Source organism: Melanerpes formicivorus, unplaced genomic scaffold (genome assembly GCF_026170545.1).
Source record: "Melanerpes formicivorus ecotype bairdi unplaced genomic scaffold, bMelFor1.0.p_v2 SCAF_23, whole genome shotgun sequence".
Classification (NCBI taxonomy): Eukaryota; Metazoa; Chordata; class Aves; order Piciformes; family Picidae; genus Melanerpes; species Melanerpes formicivorus.
In genome coordinates this window covers 7,066,305-7,084,027 of record NW_027142375.1, presented here as the reverse complement: position 1 = coordinate 7,084,027, position 17,723 = coordinate 7,066,305, and the positions used below count along the sequence as shown (strand labels likewise).

Here is a 17,723-nt window from a genome sequence, read left to right as displayed (position 1 = left end):
CAGCTTTCCTGGGTAAACTGAGGCATAGCAAAATTATAGTTGCAAGAGGAAGTGAGGTTTTGCTCCAGCTCCTAAGGCTTGTGGCTCTCTAACTTGCAGTGAGTAGGCTTGTGGCTTCTATCTCAGGCTCTGGACCAGGCAACGGCAAGCAAAGCAGGTCCAAGCAGGCAAGGCAAAGGCAAGGTGCCTCAACTAGAAATCAGCACAAGATTCAATTGGGCCAATAAGGCAACTGAAGCCAGCACATAGTTACCCAATGAAAAGGGAGTCTGCCAGGCTTTGGCCATAAAAGGCAGAAACAGGCCTGGTCGGGGAGAAGCAGTGGTCAGTACACATGCTCTTACCCCAGAAGGAAACTTGTTTACCCAGACATGTTGGGGCCTTTCTTTTGTCCCTCTTCCCACGTCACCCCCAACTCCTGCAAGTAGGAGTGGGACCATGTTGAGACACATCAGGGCCTGTCTGGGTTTGTGCTGGGCCCGTTTGGCCCTACCATGACAATAGTATGCAAATTTCAAAGGCAATAGTGAAATGAGAGACTTGTTTCTCTGACAGCTAAGTTAGTGAATTAGATTTTTTCAGTGTTTCTCAAGTGGAATAGATGGTCAGGGAATTGATGTTTAACTAAATCTCAGTGTGTCTGGGACAATGCACATGTGTGGTTTTATCTGTTTAAAAAGATTTAATTATTAAAATAAGACCCAAGTTAAAGAAGAAACCCTCCATTGCATGTATGAAAGCACATCACTTAAGCATCAGTGGCATCCCATGCTACTGAGTTATCTTATCTGCAACTGATCTTAATTACTACAATTTTCCCATCTGTGTTTGGAAGTACCTCCAGAAAAAATCCTTTCATTGTTAATTGACCCTTGCTTGCCTGTGAGCTTGCAGGTTCCCTGTGGCATTCAGGAGCTTGTTCTGCTCAGTAGATGTTTAATCATGCTCTGTTTCTCTAATAGCAAAAACTGAAGAGAAATATGTTGATGTTTTTAAATGCCTGCAATATAGAGCTAACAATACACAAACTAATTTTTATTGTAGCATAATGCATGGTGGTCATGGTTAGAAGTTCATAGTAAGTGAGTACTGCTTGCATTTGCTTTGAAGTATATCAGAGTATTGATGACAAATGAGAAGTGAGGAAACAATTTGATGGAAACGGCTTCCATTATTTGCTCCAATTCTTCTCATTTTCAGCATAGCTGATTAGAGACAGTCATTGACCCAATGCACAGCAATAAAAATTACTTCAAAATTATGACTTGAGGTCTAAAATATTAAAAGCTATTTCTAAATTAGTCTTGCATTGATGTAGTGGCTATATTCAATTTATGTAGGTATTTCACCGAGATGAATTTTAAAGCACTTGTCAAACTTGTAAGGATCTAAAACAATTTAAAGGGTCACACATTTTATTAACAGAGGGTGTTGAGAGAGACTGTCAACACCCTACAAAGCATTAAGCTGTTGCCTTTGATGTGTAGGCAGCACCTTAGGTCTCACAGAGATGTACTGTAAGCGAGTGTCCATATGTTCAGCCCGCTTTGATATGTTCAGAGATCTTGGGCCAGCAGCGTCCGTATGCTACATCACAGCCACAGGAGGTAAAACATGCCATCTGGATTTCTGTTCCTTTCACTTACCTTGTGGCATAGCCTCTTTGCAGTAGCAGAAAACCTTTTTTTTTTTCTTTTCTCCCTTATTTTTCCTTCCTGTCTTGCTATTCAAAATTACTTGCTAGTTCACCACGGAAAGTCTCATTGGTTTGACTCGGAATCACTGGATTTTATTCTGGGTGTCCATTACAGTCACTTAGAAGGAATGGGTGACAGAAAATGATTTTCTGAATCCAAAATGTATTGCAATGTATACTCGTGCTATGACAGTATCTTCTGGTTTGAGTTACAAACGTGATTTTACTTTTCAGCTCAGTCTCTTCCCAGTAACTGCTCTTCCTGAAGTCAATGGCATGTTTTCTCAGCGTCCGCTTCGAGTAGCGAGGATGCTCAGTGTTCCTAGTTAGTACCAAGAATTGACATGCAGACCAAGGTCACTGCTAAATCTTGTGTAACATGTGGAAGTCCAGGCAAAAGGCTGTACATGCAGGAAGCAGTGGACAGTTAGGTAACCCTAAACTGACCAACAAGGTATTCCATTCCATATACATCATTGTCAGTATAAAGCTAAGGGATTATGAGAGTCAAGTGCTTGTACACTTCCCCTTCTTCAATGGTCAGCATGAGGAGGATTCCATCCTTTCTGCCTTTGTTCCTGAGTTCTTCAGTTCCAGAATCCAGCTCCTGAATCTCTTTCCCATCTGCAGCCGAGTCCAGTCTGGGACTTCTGCTAACAGCATCAGTGGTGACAGCGACTAATTGCCATCAGGGGGGTTGGGTTCAGTATTGGTGTTGTATATGTTTGTATGTATTTCATTTTATTGTTATTGAAGTGTTTTTTGTTTTCTTTTCCAAACCACGGGTCTCTTTCCCTAATTCCCTTTCTCTTTCCTTTGGGAGGGAAGAAGGGTTAAGTGAAAGCATTTGTCACTCATTTAGTAGCCAGTCCAGCCCTAATTCTTGACAATACAGTGGATGCTTGAAATATCACTGTTGGTTAATAATTCAATTTCTTACTTACAGAGTCTTTCACCTTTTATATTTGTTCCTAAGTAAGTCTATGAGCACAAATTTGGATTGAAGCAGATGCTGAAGTGCTAATATGCTGAATGTTGTCTCTTTATCACAGAGAACATTTGCTGTGATCAGATACAGAAATGAATCCTCAGGTTTTAAGATGGAAGGTAGTTCATAGGACAGGTGTCCCACAGAAAAGTATTTTTGATTGCCTACTCTCAGTGCTTTCACTCCTAACATTTGTAGCCCTCATCTATAGATGCCTAATTTGGAAACCTCTCTCAGCTTTCCAAACCTAAACTATTTCAAAGCACTGTTTTTAACAAAGATCTTGCACATAAGAAGTACATCAACCCATGGCATAGAAGCTCTGTTCATTCTGTGAGAACCAGGCTTGCCAGAGCCCCCCTTCCACTTTCTTGGCAGTGCTGGGATCTCTGTCACTAGTGAAATGTGCATATGGATAAGGTTCCTCAAACACATTGAGTTCTGTGTAGCTCCTGTACAGCAGTGCGTTTGAATTCCCTCTCGGCAGAACTCCTTGTCCTGCTTTCAAGGTCCCCTTTCTTTCATCTCTTTCTTTTTCAGGTCATAAGAGGAATTCTATTTTACCTGGAGAAACAGTCCTGACCTTTTTTTAAAATTAGTTATTTTTTATTATTATTTTTTAAGTGTGGTTTTATTTTCCTCTGCTAGCTTACGTGAAGACTGCAGAGGTGACTTGGTCCCCTATCTGCTCTGCCTCTAAGATGGACCTGCTCATGTTCAGATCTCAGCGTGACAGAACAATGTGTGTTGCATTGCACTGCTGGCTGCTCTGCTGAAATTTCATATACATGTGGCATAGCTACAGGACAAATGTGCAGACCATATGCCCTATCACCTTATTTAGATACTGCTCAAAAACTGAGAGTTTCCCTGTTGTTTCATCTCTCTCTGGGGGATGACAAAATACCGCCTTTGTCCTTGTGCCATCTCTTCACCTTCTGCTTTGTTGCTGGTGGCTTGCATAATGCAAGACAACGTGGAGATTTCCTTCAATTGTTGTCTCTCTTTTTTTTTTTGACAGGCACGTGTCATTTTATTGTATGGGAGAAAAGCTGCCTTCTTGAGTCTCATTTTAATCGCCTGAGGGCTCGTAGTTTATGCTAACATGCAGAGCATAATTTGAATACTCTTATTTCCTGAAGCTTAGCTAAGGAAAACATCCTACCTCTTCTGCTCATGTGCTCAGCCACATGAACAGAAGAGGTTGAATCGAGAGGAAGCAGTCAATGTATACAGATAGATCACAGGCAGCTATTTCTGATGCTGCACTATTTACTACAGCTTTCAAACACATCGGAGGAGGTGTTTCAAAGTGGTGGCATTGTGTCACATGTAGACTGGCAACCTGCACTTCCCAATTCCTCTAAGAACAATCCCTGGTTGTGTTTCCCAAAGGTCTTGAACTATGGGGGAAAAAAAGAAAGTGTATTTTATAGTGGAGCACATATTTTATAATGGAGAAATGCCAGGAGATCAGTGATCAACCACAAGTACCTCTCCCCACCAGAAATGTGGTGGTCTAAGGAAAGGTCTAATCAGTAGCAGCTGCACAGGACAAAGCAAGTGCAGGGCCGGGACGGCTTGGGGTGGTCCTGATATGTTGCGTTGGTCTGTGTTAGCAGAGATTATGTCCGTGCCCCAGCGCTGCTGTTTAGTGTGGGTGTCTGCGGGGTGACCACCGTCCCGTGGAAGGGTGTGAGCACCACGTGTGTCCTAACGTGCAGTTCGCCGTGCCCGTGGTATGTCGGCAGCTGCAGGCGGGTTGCTAAGGCGGCTCGCTCAGCCGCCTGCCCGCGGGACAGACGCGGTCGGTGCTGTCGCGGGTGCGCCGCCGCCGCCCCGCCGGCCTCCACACGTCCTCTCCCAGCGCCCTGCCCACGGGAGGCCCAGCGGCGGTGGCGCAAGATGGAACAACGGCAGGTGAACGCGGCGGCCGTAGAGGAGTACGCGGTGTACCGGCGGTGAGAGGAGGGCCGACCTCGGAGGGGAGGGGAGGGAAGAGGGGCGGCGCGGTGGGCTGGGGTTGGCCGGGGCTGGCTGAGGCGGGCGCCCCGGCCGCGGCGGCCAGCTGTAGGGGCTCAAGGTGCGGCGGCCCGCCGTGCTGCGGAACTAGGGGCGGTTTACGCGCACCTGCGGTCTGCCCGCGGCTTCCTCTAGAAAGATCCTCTCGCCTCCCGCCGCCCTAAAGCCGCCTTTTTGGGGCCTGCGGCGCTTTTGTTCACACCCCTTCACACACGTACCCCTGCCATTTACAGGCGAAATGAGACGTGCCCCCGGTACCTCGGTGGCGGTGCCCGAGGGAGGCTCTCCGTGGAGAAGGCACAGCAGGCTGCCCGGAAGCAGCCCTTAGGGGCAGGCCTGGCGGGGACGAGACCACTCCGTCTCGCTGCAGTGGGGGCACGTTGTAACGGCTGTCCGCAAGCCAGGAGCCGCGGTGGTCCTCGGGTCCCGGCGTGCCCTGCCTGGCGGAGCGGCTGTAACGTGGTGTGTGAGGGTCAGCTGCGACGCTGCTGCGCCTTCAGGAGGCACCGATGTGCGTGCGTCCTGAATTCCCATTTGCAAGGAACGAACACGTGCTGTTAGCTGCTGCTGCCTGTCTTTGCCAACCTCGTCATTGCTCCTCTCGAGCAAAACTCAAGTTACTACACCGAAGCGCCTTAATTTAGATGGGGAAAACCTAGAGTAAAGCATGAGAGGCAGTAGGCACTGTGGTATTTCTTATATAAGCACCGATTACATAAGCACCCATATTTCTTGCATACGCACTGGTTCAGTGGGTGTCAGCTGGGTTGATAGGCAAATGGTAGTGATGAGTTGACACATTGTTCTGGTGCAGTACAGCCCTGGCAGTGCACAAACCCACAGAATATTTGACAAAAATGCTGTATGTTCGAGCATAGCCAAATAATAACAACCAAAGTATTTACAGACATTGATAAACTAACCTTTGGCACAGCTGAATGCTGTAATTGAGTTTGAATTATATTTTGCAGGTTTTATTTGCTGCCTACAGTTCTGTCCATAAATGTAGAATTTGGATGCTATGCTGGAGTTCCAACTATTCAGTGACCTTGAATGTGAATATAGTGATAGTTTGACTAAGTGGGCCTGTCCAAAGTGTGGGATATGGCCACTGCCTCCACTGCCCAGGGAGGTGGTGGAGTCACCATCCCTGGAGGTGTTCAAGAGGAGATTGGACGTGGCACTTGGTGCCATGGTTTAGTCCTGAGGTCTCTGTTGATAGGTTGGACTCGATGATCCTCGAGGTCTCTTCCAACCTTAGTTATACTGTGATAGTATCACCTTTGTGTGTGTAAACTAGCAGAATCTTCCTGCAAATTAGAAGACATCTTGAATGTATTGTTTGCTACTTTGATTGCAGTGTGATTACTTACTTCCCGTTGAACAATCTTGCTCCGACTAGATTAAGATGCGATAACCTGATACAAGTCTTCAGGGCAATTAGGTGTGGATGGGTGAAGTGACTTGCCAGAGGTCATTCAAGAAGTCTGAGGTGGGGCTGCTTACACAACCCATTAATTTTTCTCCAGTGTGAAAAGAAGCTTGGTTTGCTTCATTATTTTGTTCCTTCTCTCTTACAGCTCTGTGTTTCAGTCTGTCACAACAGTATTTTTAAACGAGTATTACTCACAAAACTTCTCTAAAATTCAGCTATAGTTCTGCTAAATGTGTATCAGAAAAATGTTATGAAAACTAAGGATTATTACTGGGGTTTTTTTTTGTTATTTACAGCAAAAGTATTGCCATATATTATGTGAAAAAAAATCTGAAGAAATCTACTTTTATTGTCTTCATGTTATTTCAGTTTTTTAATGACACATTTTCAGGATTGTAGGTGATGATGATGGAGGAAAGCTCTTTACACCTGAGGAGTATGAAGAGTACAAAAGAAAAGTAATGCCAGTTCGGTTGCAGAACAGGTTGTATGTGAGCTGGAGATCACCAACTGGCATGGACTGCAAGCTCGTGGGACCAGAGAGACTGTGCTTCTGTACTCACCGGTAGGAATCTGATTTGCTTGAACTGCTGTGGTTTTTAAAATCAGGAAAATGTGAAGTGTTTCCAGATGCACTGCAGTACAGTATAGGCAGGTTAAGCTAAGGTCTAAGGCTTGAGATGATTAGGGTTTTAATCATAAGAACTATGCCTAAATACATTCTTTTGTAGCCTGCGATAAATTCGGCTTTGAGGTTTGTGTCGTTGTAGGTCAGATTGATTCTGATAATGCTGTCAAAATGAATGTAAGGGTCTGGGATTTATGTAACATATAAAGCACCTGATACTATGCATGCAACTTGAAATTAACAACAGTTATTAACGTTATTTAAGATACTACAGAAGAGAACTTGTAAGCTAGATTGCAAACCTTTCTGTTAGATTTCTGATAAATAGTAACAAAATCGTAAAAGTTGCTATTTTTGCCTGGTTTAGGTATAAACAGCACAAAACGGACTATGAAGTGCTTCCCACAGAGCGTCCTATTCGTGTGCCTTGCAGAGTTAGCTGTTGTCCATGCCAGTCCTATCACTACGTCCCTCTAAATGGCACACAGCCCATCCGCTGCCGATGCAAACACTTTGCTGATCAGCACAGTGCAGCACCTGGATTTTCATGTAACTCTTGTAAGTTATTGATGGGCTTGCAGCATTCTTTGCTAGGAGACTTTAACAGGAACAGTACATTAGAGAGATGTATTCTCACCAGAGTATTAGGTATGTGCAGCACTTGTCACTGAATTTTTGGTCCTAGAATGGGATGGAAGATGTTGCCTTTTGCACAGGAGGGTTTAGAGCAAGATCCTCAGCTTCTCCAAGTCCTGTGAGGGAGTGTAAGTTTCTCAGTGATTCAGTTAGGTACACATGCCTGAAGTCAGGCAGTATGGAAACACCCCACATATGGTTTGACACTTCCATTGCTGCCTGCATGTGACTTTTCTCCTTGAACTTGGTAGTTTGAATAGAATAGAATAGAATAGAATAGAATAGAATAGACCAGGTTGGAAGAGACCTTCAAGATCATCATGTCCAACCTGTCATCCAACACCACCTAATCAAGTAACCCATGTAACCAAGCACCCTGTCAAGTCTCCTCCTGAACACCTCCAGTGATGGCGATTCCACCACCTCCCTGGGATGTCCATTCCAATGGGCAATCACTCTCTCTGTGTAAAACTTCCTCCTGACCTCCAGCCTGAACTTCCCCTGGCGCAGCCTGAGACTGTGAGACTGTGTTTGAGAGACAGAAGTGTTGTTCTCCATTCCTCTATTGCCTGGTTGAATAGAACGTTAATGTATTTTCATCTATTTTCTTAACTCAGTAGGAAGCAATACTGTGTTCTCAAATGGTACTCTTGTTAGCACTCCAACAAAGCAGTTCCCAAGCATACAGGTTATGGGTCCAGAAATGCAAATGGGAATGGAATTTCAAGCAAAATGTTTGAGAAGACGCTAAGAGGAAGCATGTTCCTTCAGTTGTTTGAGAGTATTGTAGTGAAACAGTTGCAATTATTAACCATAGAAAATAAATGGTGCATACTTAAGTGAGCTGAAGTTGGTTGGTTTGGTTGGTTGGGTTTTTCTCTGCTACAGTTCCATACTGTTAGTAAATTTCTTCCATGGAATCTAAGTAATTTGTATGGGAAGAACCATAATCAACTGTTGCTGGATGAGTATATATCCCAGAGAATAAAGCATGAAATATTTATATGACAGCCTTTCAAGAATTTGCTCTAAGGAACATGAAAGTCTTAAACATGCACTTGGATGATTTGGCCTGAATCCTTAGAACGTGGTGGTTTTATTAATAATGTATGCCATGCACTTTTTAAAGTGCTTCTCAGAAATACCTGAGACTTCCAAGGGCTTCACAGATCACACAGAGAAGTGCCAAGACTTTCTGCTATTTTGACCTCGTGTTGTTTTAATGTACTGGTATTAAATCTGGCCTGATGTTGTAGAAATCTAATGTGATAGGTAAGTTGTAATTGAAAAAACACTAATATTGCATGTACTTCATTCTATATCCAAACACAGAGCAAGAGCTCTGTCACTTAGGAGTGCCTGTAATGATAGGAGAAAGCCTTCACCTCTTCCAAGAATGTGATCCTTGAACATACTACATTAGGCTTAAAAAGAAATGTCTTTCTGTGCTCTGCAAAATGAACTGTAACTGGGAGTTGGAAGCAGGGTAATTTGTATAATGAAACATTTGCAAAGTCAGTTCCTCAATTTCTTGTTTACATAATTTATCCATCAGGGCTTTGATGACACTCCTGGCTGTAGCTAGGGCAGCTGTATAACTTCATGGTGTTTCTGAATGTCACTTCCGTTTGTGGGACTAGTTCAGTTACGTCCTATATCTATGTAAGCTTAAAACCCCCTGCAAATCAGTCTCATAATACTCATATGTAGAACTCATTCTGCTGTTGCCACAGCCTGTTCACTATTAAGATAATTTTGCTAATTGCAGTAGACATTTGCCTTGGGATTTGTATGATAAATTGGGATTTGAAGTTTCTTGGCCATACAACATTGACATGTGCTGCACACCACTGAAGGTAATACTGCCAACATGCTGGCTGGTTGTCTTCTTTACCCAGTGGCAGAATTGTTTTGTTTTTCATCTTTTGTCAGAGGAGGAATAGAGAGGGATGTTACTAAGCACAAGTTGCAACATAGCCATTCAGCTAGATGTTAGGAAACATCTGCTCCAAGAGAAAACCAATACTGGTCCAGGCTCCCCTGAGAGGTGCAATCTCCATCCTCAGCCACACTAAAAACTTGACTGAATGAAACCCTGATATGATCTAATCTCCACACTCATCCTTTCTCCTGTTTTATACAGCATTTTCATACAGCTTGATGCTTTTGCAGTGAAGAAACTCTAGGTTTTTAGGAGACCATTTTAGAGAGACTCCATTTTGTCTACAATGAAGTACAAATTCCATTACAATCTCACTCAAGATGCTTTTTCATTTATTAATTAGGCTCCAAGTGCTCGGGCTTTCATAGCTGCTTTACCTGTGCATGTGGTCAGCCAGCATATACTCATGAAACAGTTGTGGAAACTAAACAAGAGCGCTTAGCCCAAGGAAAGCCTGTGGGGCAGGATGTTCCTTATGCTGCTATGGGAGGACTGACAGGTTTTAGTTCACTAGCAGAAGGCTACGTGAGACTTGATGACAGCGGAATAGGTAAGTGCAACTGACCTGAGATTTTAATTCTCCAACTAAGCAGTTTGGAAAAGCAGCATAGATTTTTCAAAGTTTGAAGGTGAAGTGAATGAATAGGAGAAGGAATGAAGACAGATATATGTTTCCCCCTCCCAGGCTTCAGGTGTGAGAAAACCACTTGTGCAACTTACTGTAGTGAATTGATAAAGTCACCCCTTTCATTAACAATCCTGGTGTTCAGCCCAGTAGGTTCTGGTTGAAGCAGAGCATATCTTTTAGAAAGAACTGCAAATTCTGTCTCTCTTAATACTTCCATCTTACATATATGTAAGCCTTTAGCCTGATACTGCCTAGGTGTTTCTTGGGTAGGACATTTTCTTTCCCAAGCTCAAAGGCTAATAGCTGTTCAGTATTAAAAAAGGTGATTGTAAAACTTGATTTTTGACAGGCGTATTAGTTGTCCTCAATGCCTTTGCTGAAGGTGTTTTGTCCTGAAATACTGCTTTGTTTATTATTGCCATGTACTCATTATTTATTTTTAAAATTCTGGTCTGTTTCCTTGTATTTGTCTGAAGTTTAGAAAAATGTAAGCTGTAGGAATTAAGGAAACAAAGCTTTTAATTTGTTTTGAAGCTGTCCTCTGTAGTGTTTTTGTTAACACTTGAGTTTATGGGGTCTGCACTGAGTGTTGTAAATATGAATCTGTTGCCATGTTTGGACTCCACCATGTTTGTTCTTAATGTATCTTGTGAAGTTAATGTTTTTGTTCAACTTGTTTTCTAACAGGGGCTCCTTCAGCTGAACTTCTAGAATCGCCTGTTACTGGCACAGATCATCCATTTTTACGAGCATTTGAGGGACCTTCTAATTCTGCTCCAGCTATCTCTCAGATAACAGGTGCTATATTAATAGAATAATAACAACTCTCCTTTTTTTTCAAACAGAAAGTATTTAATAGAAAATTCATTGGTTTTATTTATGAGCCAAAGGATGCATAGCGCTAAACCCCAGGTTAAAACAAGTATTGAATTTGGGGCTGTTCAGTCTGGAGAAGAGAAGGCTCCGAGGTGACCTAATTGTGGCCTTCCAGTATCTGAAGGGAGCCTACAAGAAGGCTGGGGAAGGGACTTCTCAGGATCTCAGGTAGTGATAGCACTAGGGGAATGGAATGAAGCTGGAGGTGGGGAGATCTCAGGTAGTGATAGGACTAGGGGGAATGGAATGAAGCTGGAGGTGGGGAGATTCAGGCTAGATGTGAGGAGGAAGTTCTTCACCATGAGAGTGGTGAGACCCTGGAATGGGTTGTCCAGGGAGGTGGTCGAGGCCCCGTCTCTGGGGGTGTTTAAGAGCAGGCTGGATGAGGCTCTGTCCAGCCTGATCTAGTGTGGGGTGTCCCTGCCCATGGCAGGGGGGTTGGAACTAGATGATCCTTGTGGTCCCTTCCAACCCTGAATGAAACTATGAAACTATGAAACCATGAGAGTGGTGAAGCCCTGGAATGGGTTGTCCAGGGAGGTGGTTGGGGCGCTGTCCCTGGAGGTGTTTAAGCCCAGGCTGGATGAGGCTCTGTCCAGCCTGATCTAGTGTGGGGTGTCCCTGCCCATGGCAGGGGGGTTGGAACTAGATGATCCTTGTGGTCCCTTCCAACCCTGACTGATACTGATATTATGATACTAAGCCCTGTTGTGTATGACATTCATGTACATTAAGTGGTTAGAATAACTGTTTTGTTGCTGCTTGTTATTTTTTGCTCATGATACGCTTTTTAATAAATTGAATATTTTTTTTCCTGGCATTTTGTACTTAATGGTGTCACTTTTTCACCAGATCAGTTTTTTAAATGTTTAATTCCATCCAGAAGTTCATCACATCTGAATGGATCATACATACTCATCACAATCCTGTGAAACTCATTCTGCCAGAGTCTTTTCTGCATGAAATTGGATGCATGGATTGGTTATACTTATGTTATGTCTCTCATTTAGTATAAGAATTTAGCAATTAATTGAACTCCTCCAATACTATTCCAATACTATTTATAATAGCTGCTAGCCTGGACTAAAAATGTTATGCTTTGGTTCCAGTTGCTGGGGTTTGTTACCCATAAAGGTGAGTTCTTATTAGAAATATGTTTTGCCACATAGGAAACATCACCAATGGAATAGCAAGTATCATTAATGGAAAAAAAGGTTTGGTTTATTTTCTTGTTCTTTTTTCTTTCTTTGTTTTTTTCTCCCCTTTCAGGTGGTTCGAGTGCCACAAGGCATATTTCTCAGGGAAAGCTTGCAGAAGATGATGACATGACTTACTTTGAAAAAGGTCATCCAGAACAAGTAAGTTACAGTTATTGCTTAATTCAAATGCATTGTCACAAGAAGATGTCTAAAAAATAAAAATATATGAGTTAAGTGCCATCTAAATGCCTTTTCTTCCTGACAAAGTACCAGAATGAATTCTTAAATGCCATGATGAGCTGTTGCAGGAGTTCAGAATCATGTCTAGTATTTACCTTAACTGGACAGTTTTTTATTTCAATAGCTCTCCTTTATAGAAAACCAAAATATTTTACTATCTGACAAAACCAACAAAGCACAGAAAATCTCCTGTGATATTTGGGAATGTTTGTTTCCTACCTCATTTATGAAGCTTTATGATATCCTTTTCCTCACGAGTGTCTGTGTAGTTGGGCTAAATCTGGTATGTCTTAGATGGTCTGAATCACCCCCTTCAGGTGCTTCCTCCACCCTTTTGACCATGTTAAATTTAAATGCCTTGCAGCTAGGTTGCTTAGATTTTTAAATACCAGTTCTGTTTCCACATCAGCTCCTTAGCTCCACCATCTCAGCTGGAAGTAGGTCTCGACTGTATATGAATTCTTTCGTAAGGCAATGTTGCATAAGTAACTTCTAAAATCTTAACTGCTGTTAAGCTTGCTGCTTACATCAAGGTGTTTGTTAATGAGAGAGCTCTTCTAGCTTTGTGAAATTGTAAATAATTTTCTTTACTTTGGAAATCATCACAAAATATGCTAAGATGTTACAAATAGATGATGAGTTTATAGGAGAAAATAAGTTACTGTCAAATCCAAACTGCTACTTTTCTTCCCTATCCTGTAAGATTTTATTTTCTTTGCAAAAGGCAGTAGAAATTTCAGGTGCAAACTTCTAGCTTCCAAATATGGGAAAGTGCAGTGTAGACCCACAGTTAGAGGGTAGAAAGGCTCTGCAGAGGGACCTCAACCGACTGGACAAATGGGCAGAATCCAATGCAATGGCATTTAACAAGTCCAAGTGCTGGGTGCTGCACTTTGGCCACGGCAACCCCATGCAGAGCTACAGGCTGGGGTCAGAGAGCTCCTAAACAGAGAGGGACCTAGGGTTACTGGTCGACAGCTGCCTAAACATGAGCCAGCAGTGTGCCCAGGTGGCCAAGAAGGCCAATGGCATCCTGGCCTGCATTAGGAATAGTGTGGCCAGCAGGAGCAGGGAAGTCATTGTGCCTCTGTACTCTGCATTGGTTAGGCCACACCTTCAGTCCTGTGTCCAGTTCTGGGCCCCTCAGTTTAAGAAGGACATCGAAACACTTGAATGTGTCCAGAGAAGGCTGGTGAGAGGCCTTGAGCACAAGCCCTATGAGGAGAGGCTGAGGGAGCTGGGATTGTTTAGCCTGGAGAAGAGGAGGCTCAGGGGTGACCTCATTGCCCTCTACAGCTACCTGAAAGGTGGTTGTAGCCAGGAAGGGGTTGGTGTCTTCTCCCAGGCAACCAGCACCAGAACAAGGGGACACAGTCTCAAGCTGTGCCAGGGGAGGTTTAGGCTCGAGGTGAGGAGAAAGTTCTTCACCGAGCGAGTCATTCATCATTGGAATGTGCTGCCCAGGGAGGTGGTTGAGTCATCGTCCCTGGAGGTGTTCAAGAGGAGATTGGATGTGGCACTTGGTGCCATGGTCTAGAGGTGTGTGTTGATAGGTTGGACTCAATGATCCTCGAGGTCTCTTCCAACCTTAGAGATACTGTGATAGATACTATCCAACAGGATCACTTAGCGCTGAAGTTCATTTGTAGATATCCAAGTCAAGGCTGGGGCCTATAGTTTCCTTTCAGCACTATTTTATGGATGAAAAAAGGCATGTACAAAATATTTTCCTTTTCTTTGCATTTTGTATAGCAACATCATATCTTGTTAGATGAGATGCAAAAGTCCACGCATCCCTTTTCTATCATTGCTCTAAATAGAATTTCATTCACTAACAGAACAACTGTTGCTTCCAGAACCAACAGATTTATTTATTTGGATTAATAATCTTACTGAAAAATGGCAGAGTTAAATGTATGTGTGTTGGTAAATCATAGCCTACTGTGCAGAAAAAAAATCTTGTGAGAAGACATCATCTTGTGGGGAGACACTGAGTTGGTGGTTTTGCACCTACCTCAGCAACAAACTTCCCATGCAACTTGGTGCACGCTGGCTGCTCTGTGTCTGTTACACGTCTGTAATAAAACTTCTTTACCTTTTGCTGACATAAAGATAAACCGTTGAACATTTGGGAGGTGCTTTGGCCTTGAGGGATACATAAATACCTAGGTTGCCATTATCAGAGATAAAAGCAGCCCTGGTGTTAAAGGGGGATGAGCTGCAGAGCTATGGCAGCGCTCCTTTGTCCAGTGATTCAAAGTAAGCAATGCTGTAGTTCTTTCCACTGCATGTATCACTGTGCTGAATTTGTGGCTGGATGTAGAGATTCAATACTGCATTGCTAGCCAACTTAAAGATGAATGCTTAAACCACTGTGCTGTCTTTCTTTGTTACAGCTGAAAAAGAAGAAGGCTGCCAAATTGAAAGAAAAAAGTCCAGTGGCATCAAAGAAGCCATGAGATTAATAAAGAGATACTACTTGGCACAGGATTAATTGTTGTATTGAAGAGCATTTTCTTTTCAGTGCATACATGCACACTTTCCTTTGGTTTTTTCTGTTGTTTTGGTCTGTTGCTGAAATTAATTTTTTATTGTCTTGTAATAAGATTGGTACTGAATGAATTTCTAATCTCCTGAATTATTACATATGTATTCCTTAGAGAATGGAAAAATCATATTTAGAGATTTACAGAACTGTTATTTAAGATCTGAGAGAACAACCATGTATTCAAACATTATATTGTAGTAGGGCAAAGAAAGTATGTGTCTTACTCTTAGTCTTTTATGATGCACTTTATTTTTAGAGTCCCTGGAACTCATCTTTTAATGGATTTTTACTTGGTGGGATTTGTCCCATTATACTGATGTTTTAATCTATAATTTTTTCCTCCTGTTGGTTTCATTGCCTTGACATGAAATTCAAACATACCCTTCTCTCATGCTTCTCTAGGCTCTGCTCTTGCCAAGGTAAAATATTTTTCACAGGTGAAATTCTATATGCATGTAAACCCATTTCCACTTGTACTTACTGGCTACTTGAAGGGATCCTGCTTGTAGATTTTATCCCAGATTTCCCTAGTGATACCATTCCCCCAGTTCTATTTGTGTGATACTGTCCATGGCAGCGATTCCATTACAGTAAACTTCTGAAAACATTAAGTAGAAACAGACATGTGCTTTACTGCATGTAAACAAATACCACACCATTTAACATATCTGCAGGTTCTCTTTTCATCTTGTCTAATCCAACACCGACTGAGTCCATCAAGAAGAGCTTTCGTATTCTTTGTCCATATTCACAGCTGTGGCAACATATGTTTTGTTAAAGGTAGGGGACAGGCAAATGTAAGATTTTGTAACTTTGCAGGGTGGTTTAAACCTGCAAAGCAGCACAGCGAGAACTTGGTACAGAATAACTGGCAGAGGCTGCATTTTGGGAGGAAAGAACAGAACCTGAGCTCACCCTGTTAGTCTCTTTTGAAAACAGAAGTATAAATCAATCTGTCTTTAAAAATACACAAATTTGCCTCTTGAATTGAAGACTTTTCAGATGGTATAGCAAGAATTGGGAGAAGCTTACAAAGCTGTGATTCCTATCAGAGAGAATACTTCTCTGTGCCTGATTGGCAGGGGAAAAGAGGTGAGCTTGAATGCATTTGGTACAGGGCAATTTGCTTGTTTGTTCAGGTATCAACTGTGGGAGGGAAGGAGAATTCCTAGGAGTGCATGCAAGTGGTACAGTGACTGTTTGAGGCAGCTGGAATCAAATGAGATGGGAATGGAAGGTTCAATTGCCCAAATTTAAAAGATGTAAAAAAAGGCTAATTTACCTTAACTCTGAGCTGTCCTGCCATTACTACAGGTGCCAGAGAGGTTAATCGGTTACTTTAAATGCATAATATGTCAAATGCTTTAATAGTAACTTTAAATTCTATGATGTTGCAACCTGCTTTACTTAATAAATAAAAATACTAATTGGAGCTCCCTCTTGTGGTCCTAGCAAGCAATCATTTCTACAAATTGAGTAGAGTTGAAAGAGTTGTTTGTGTCCCCTCTGCTGCCTGGGGAGGTGGTGGAATCGCCATCACTGGAAGTGTTCAGGAGGAGACTTGACAGGGTGCTTGGTTGCATGGGTTAGTTGATTAGGTGGTGTTGGATGATAGGTTGGACACGATGATCTTGAAGGTCTCTTCCAACCTGGTCTATTCTACTCTACTCTACTCTACTCTACTCTACTCTACTCTACTCTACTCTACTCTACTCTACTCTACTCTACTCTACTCTACTCTACTCTACTCTACTCTACTCCACTCCACTCCACTCCATTCCATTCCATTCCATATCCTGTGTCTCAGAGGTAAATGGAGATTTCCCAATTGAATTACAAGAAACAAACAAATGTAAATAAAATTGGTTAAAAGGAGTAATTTAAAAAAATACAGGAAAAAAAATGCTTTATTTCAATCTTCAGAGAGGTTATTACAAGCTTAATAGCAGAAATTTGTTTTGCTTCTGTGTTTATCCCTGTGGCTACACCCATTAGGAAATGCAGTTCCAGAAATGTATGTATTTCAGAGATGAGGTTTCTCACGGCAAAATATTGTTAAGAGGTTTTAATAGTTGCAGAAAAGTAGCATTTCTTTTCATACTGATAACTGTCTACTTTCAGGAAATAATACAGTATGCTTTCATTCACATCGAGTGAAAAATACTTGTCCGTTTTACGTGTTTGCCAATTTCAGTCTTGACTAGACTGCACTTTGGTCATCATGAACTGGTCTTATCAAAATACAAAAATTACTTTATGCTTAAACTTATGTAACATTTCCACTTCAATTATATGGAAAAAAAAAATACATTTACTACTTTTTTGTTGTTGTTTGGAATTTTGGTGGGATCATAAAAATACCGCATGAATTAAGTATTGTTTAGGAGTTCTGACCTCTTTTCACTATAGTTGATGGCACCCAAGTAAAAGAAACTCACTTTCCTTACTAGAAGACATATTTTTTCCTCTTTTTTTTTTGATGACACCAAGCTGGGGGCAGGAGTTGATCTGCTGGAGGGTGGAGAGGCTCTGCAGAGGGACCTTGACAGGCTGGACAGATGGGCAGAGTCCAACGGCATGAGACTGAACACATCCAAGTGCCGGGTTCTGCACATTGGCCACAGCAACCCCATGCAGTGCTACAGGCTGGGGTCAGAGTGGCTGGAGAGCAGCGAGGCAGAGAGGGACCTGGGGGTACTGGTCGATGGTAGGCTGAATATGAGCCTGCAGTGTGCCCAGGCAGCCAAGAGGGCCAATGGCATCCTGGCCTGCATCAAGAACATTGTGGCCAGCAGGATCAGGGAGGTCATTCTGCCCCTGTACACTGCACTGGTTAGGCCACACCTCGAGTACTGTGTCCAGTTCTGGGCCCCTCAGTTTAGGAA

General features: G+C 42.6%; 1 protein-coding gene across 3 annotated transcripts; it reads left to right on the top strand.

Annotated features, from left to right (window-relative positions):
• Positions 1-4,382: 4,382 nt before the first annotated feature.
• Positions 4,383-17,431, top strand: FAM221A (family with sequence similarity 221 member A). Of its 3 annotated transcripts, none has more exons than XM_068152420.1 (7): positions 4,383-4,604; positions 6,533-6,706; positions 7,137-7,327; positions 9,691-9,897; positions 10,663-10,773; positions 12,121-12,209; positions 14,687-17,431. In XM_068152420.1, the coding sequence occupies exons 1-7, from the start codon at positions 4,426-4,428 to the stop codon at positions 14,747-14,749; spliced, it is 1,014 nt and encodes a 337-aa protein (XP_068008521.1). In that variant the 5' UTR covers positions 4,383-4,425; the 3' UTR covers positions 14,750-17,431. The 3 variants fall into 3 exon arrangements, with proteins under 3 accessions (XP_068008521.1, XP_068008522.1, XP_068008523.1); XM_068152421.1 differs by having other exon boundaries at positions 4,492-4,645; positions 14,687-17,428; XM_068152422.1 differs by having other exon boundaries at positions 4,561-4,645; positions 6,541-6,706; positions 14,687-17,427.
• Positions 17,432-17,723: the final 292 nt, after the last annotated feature.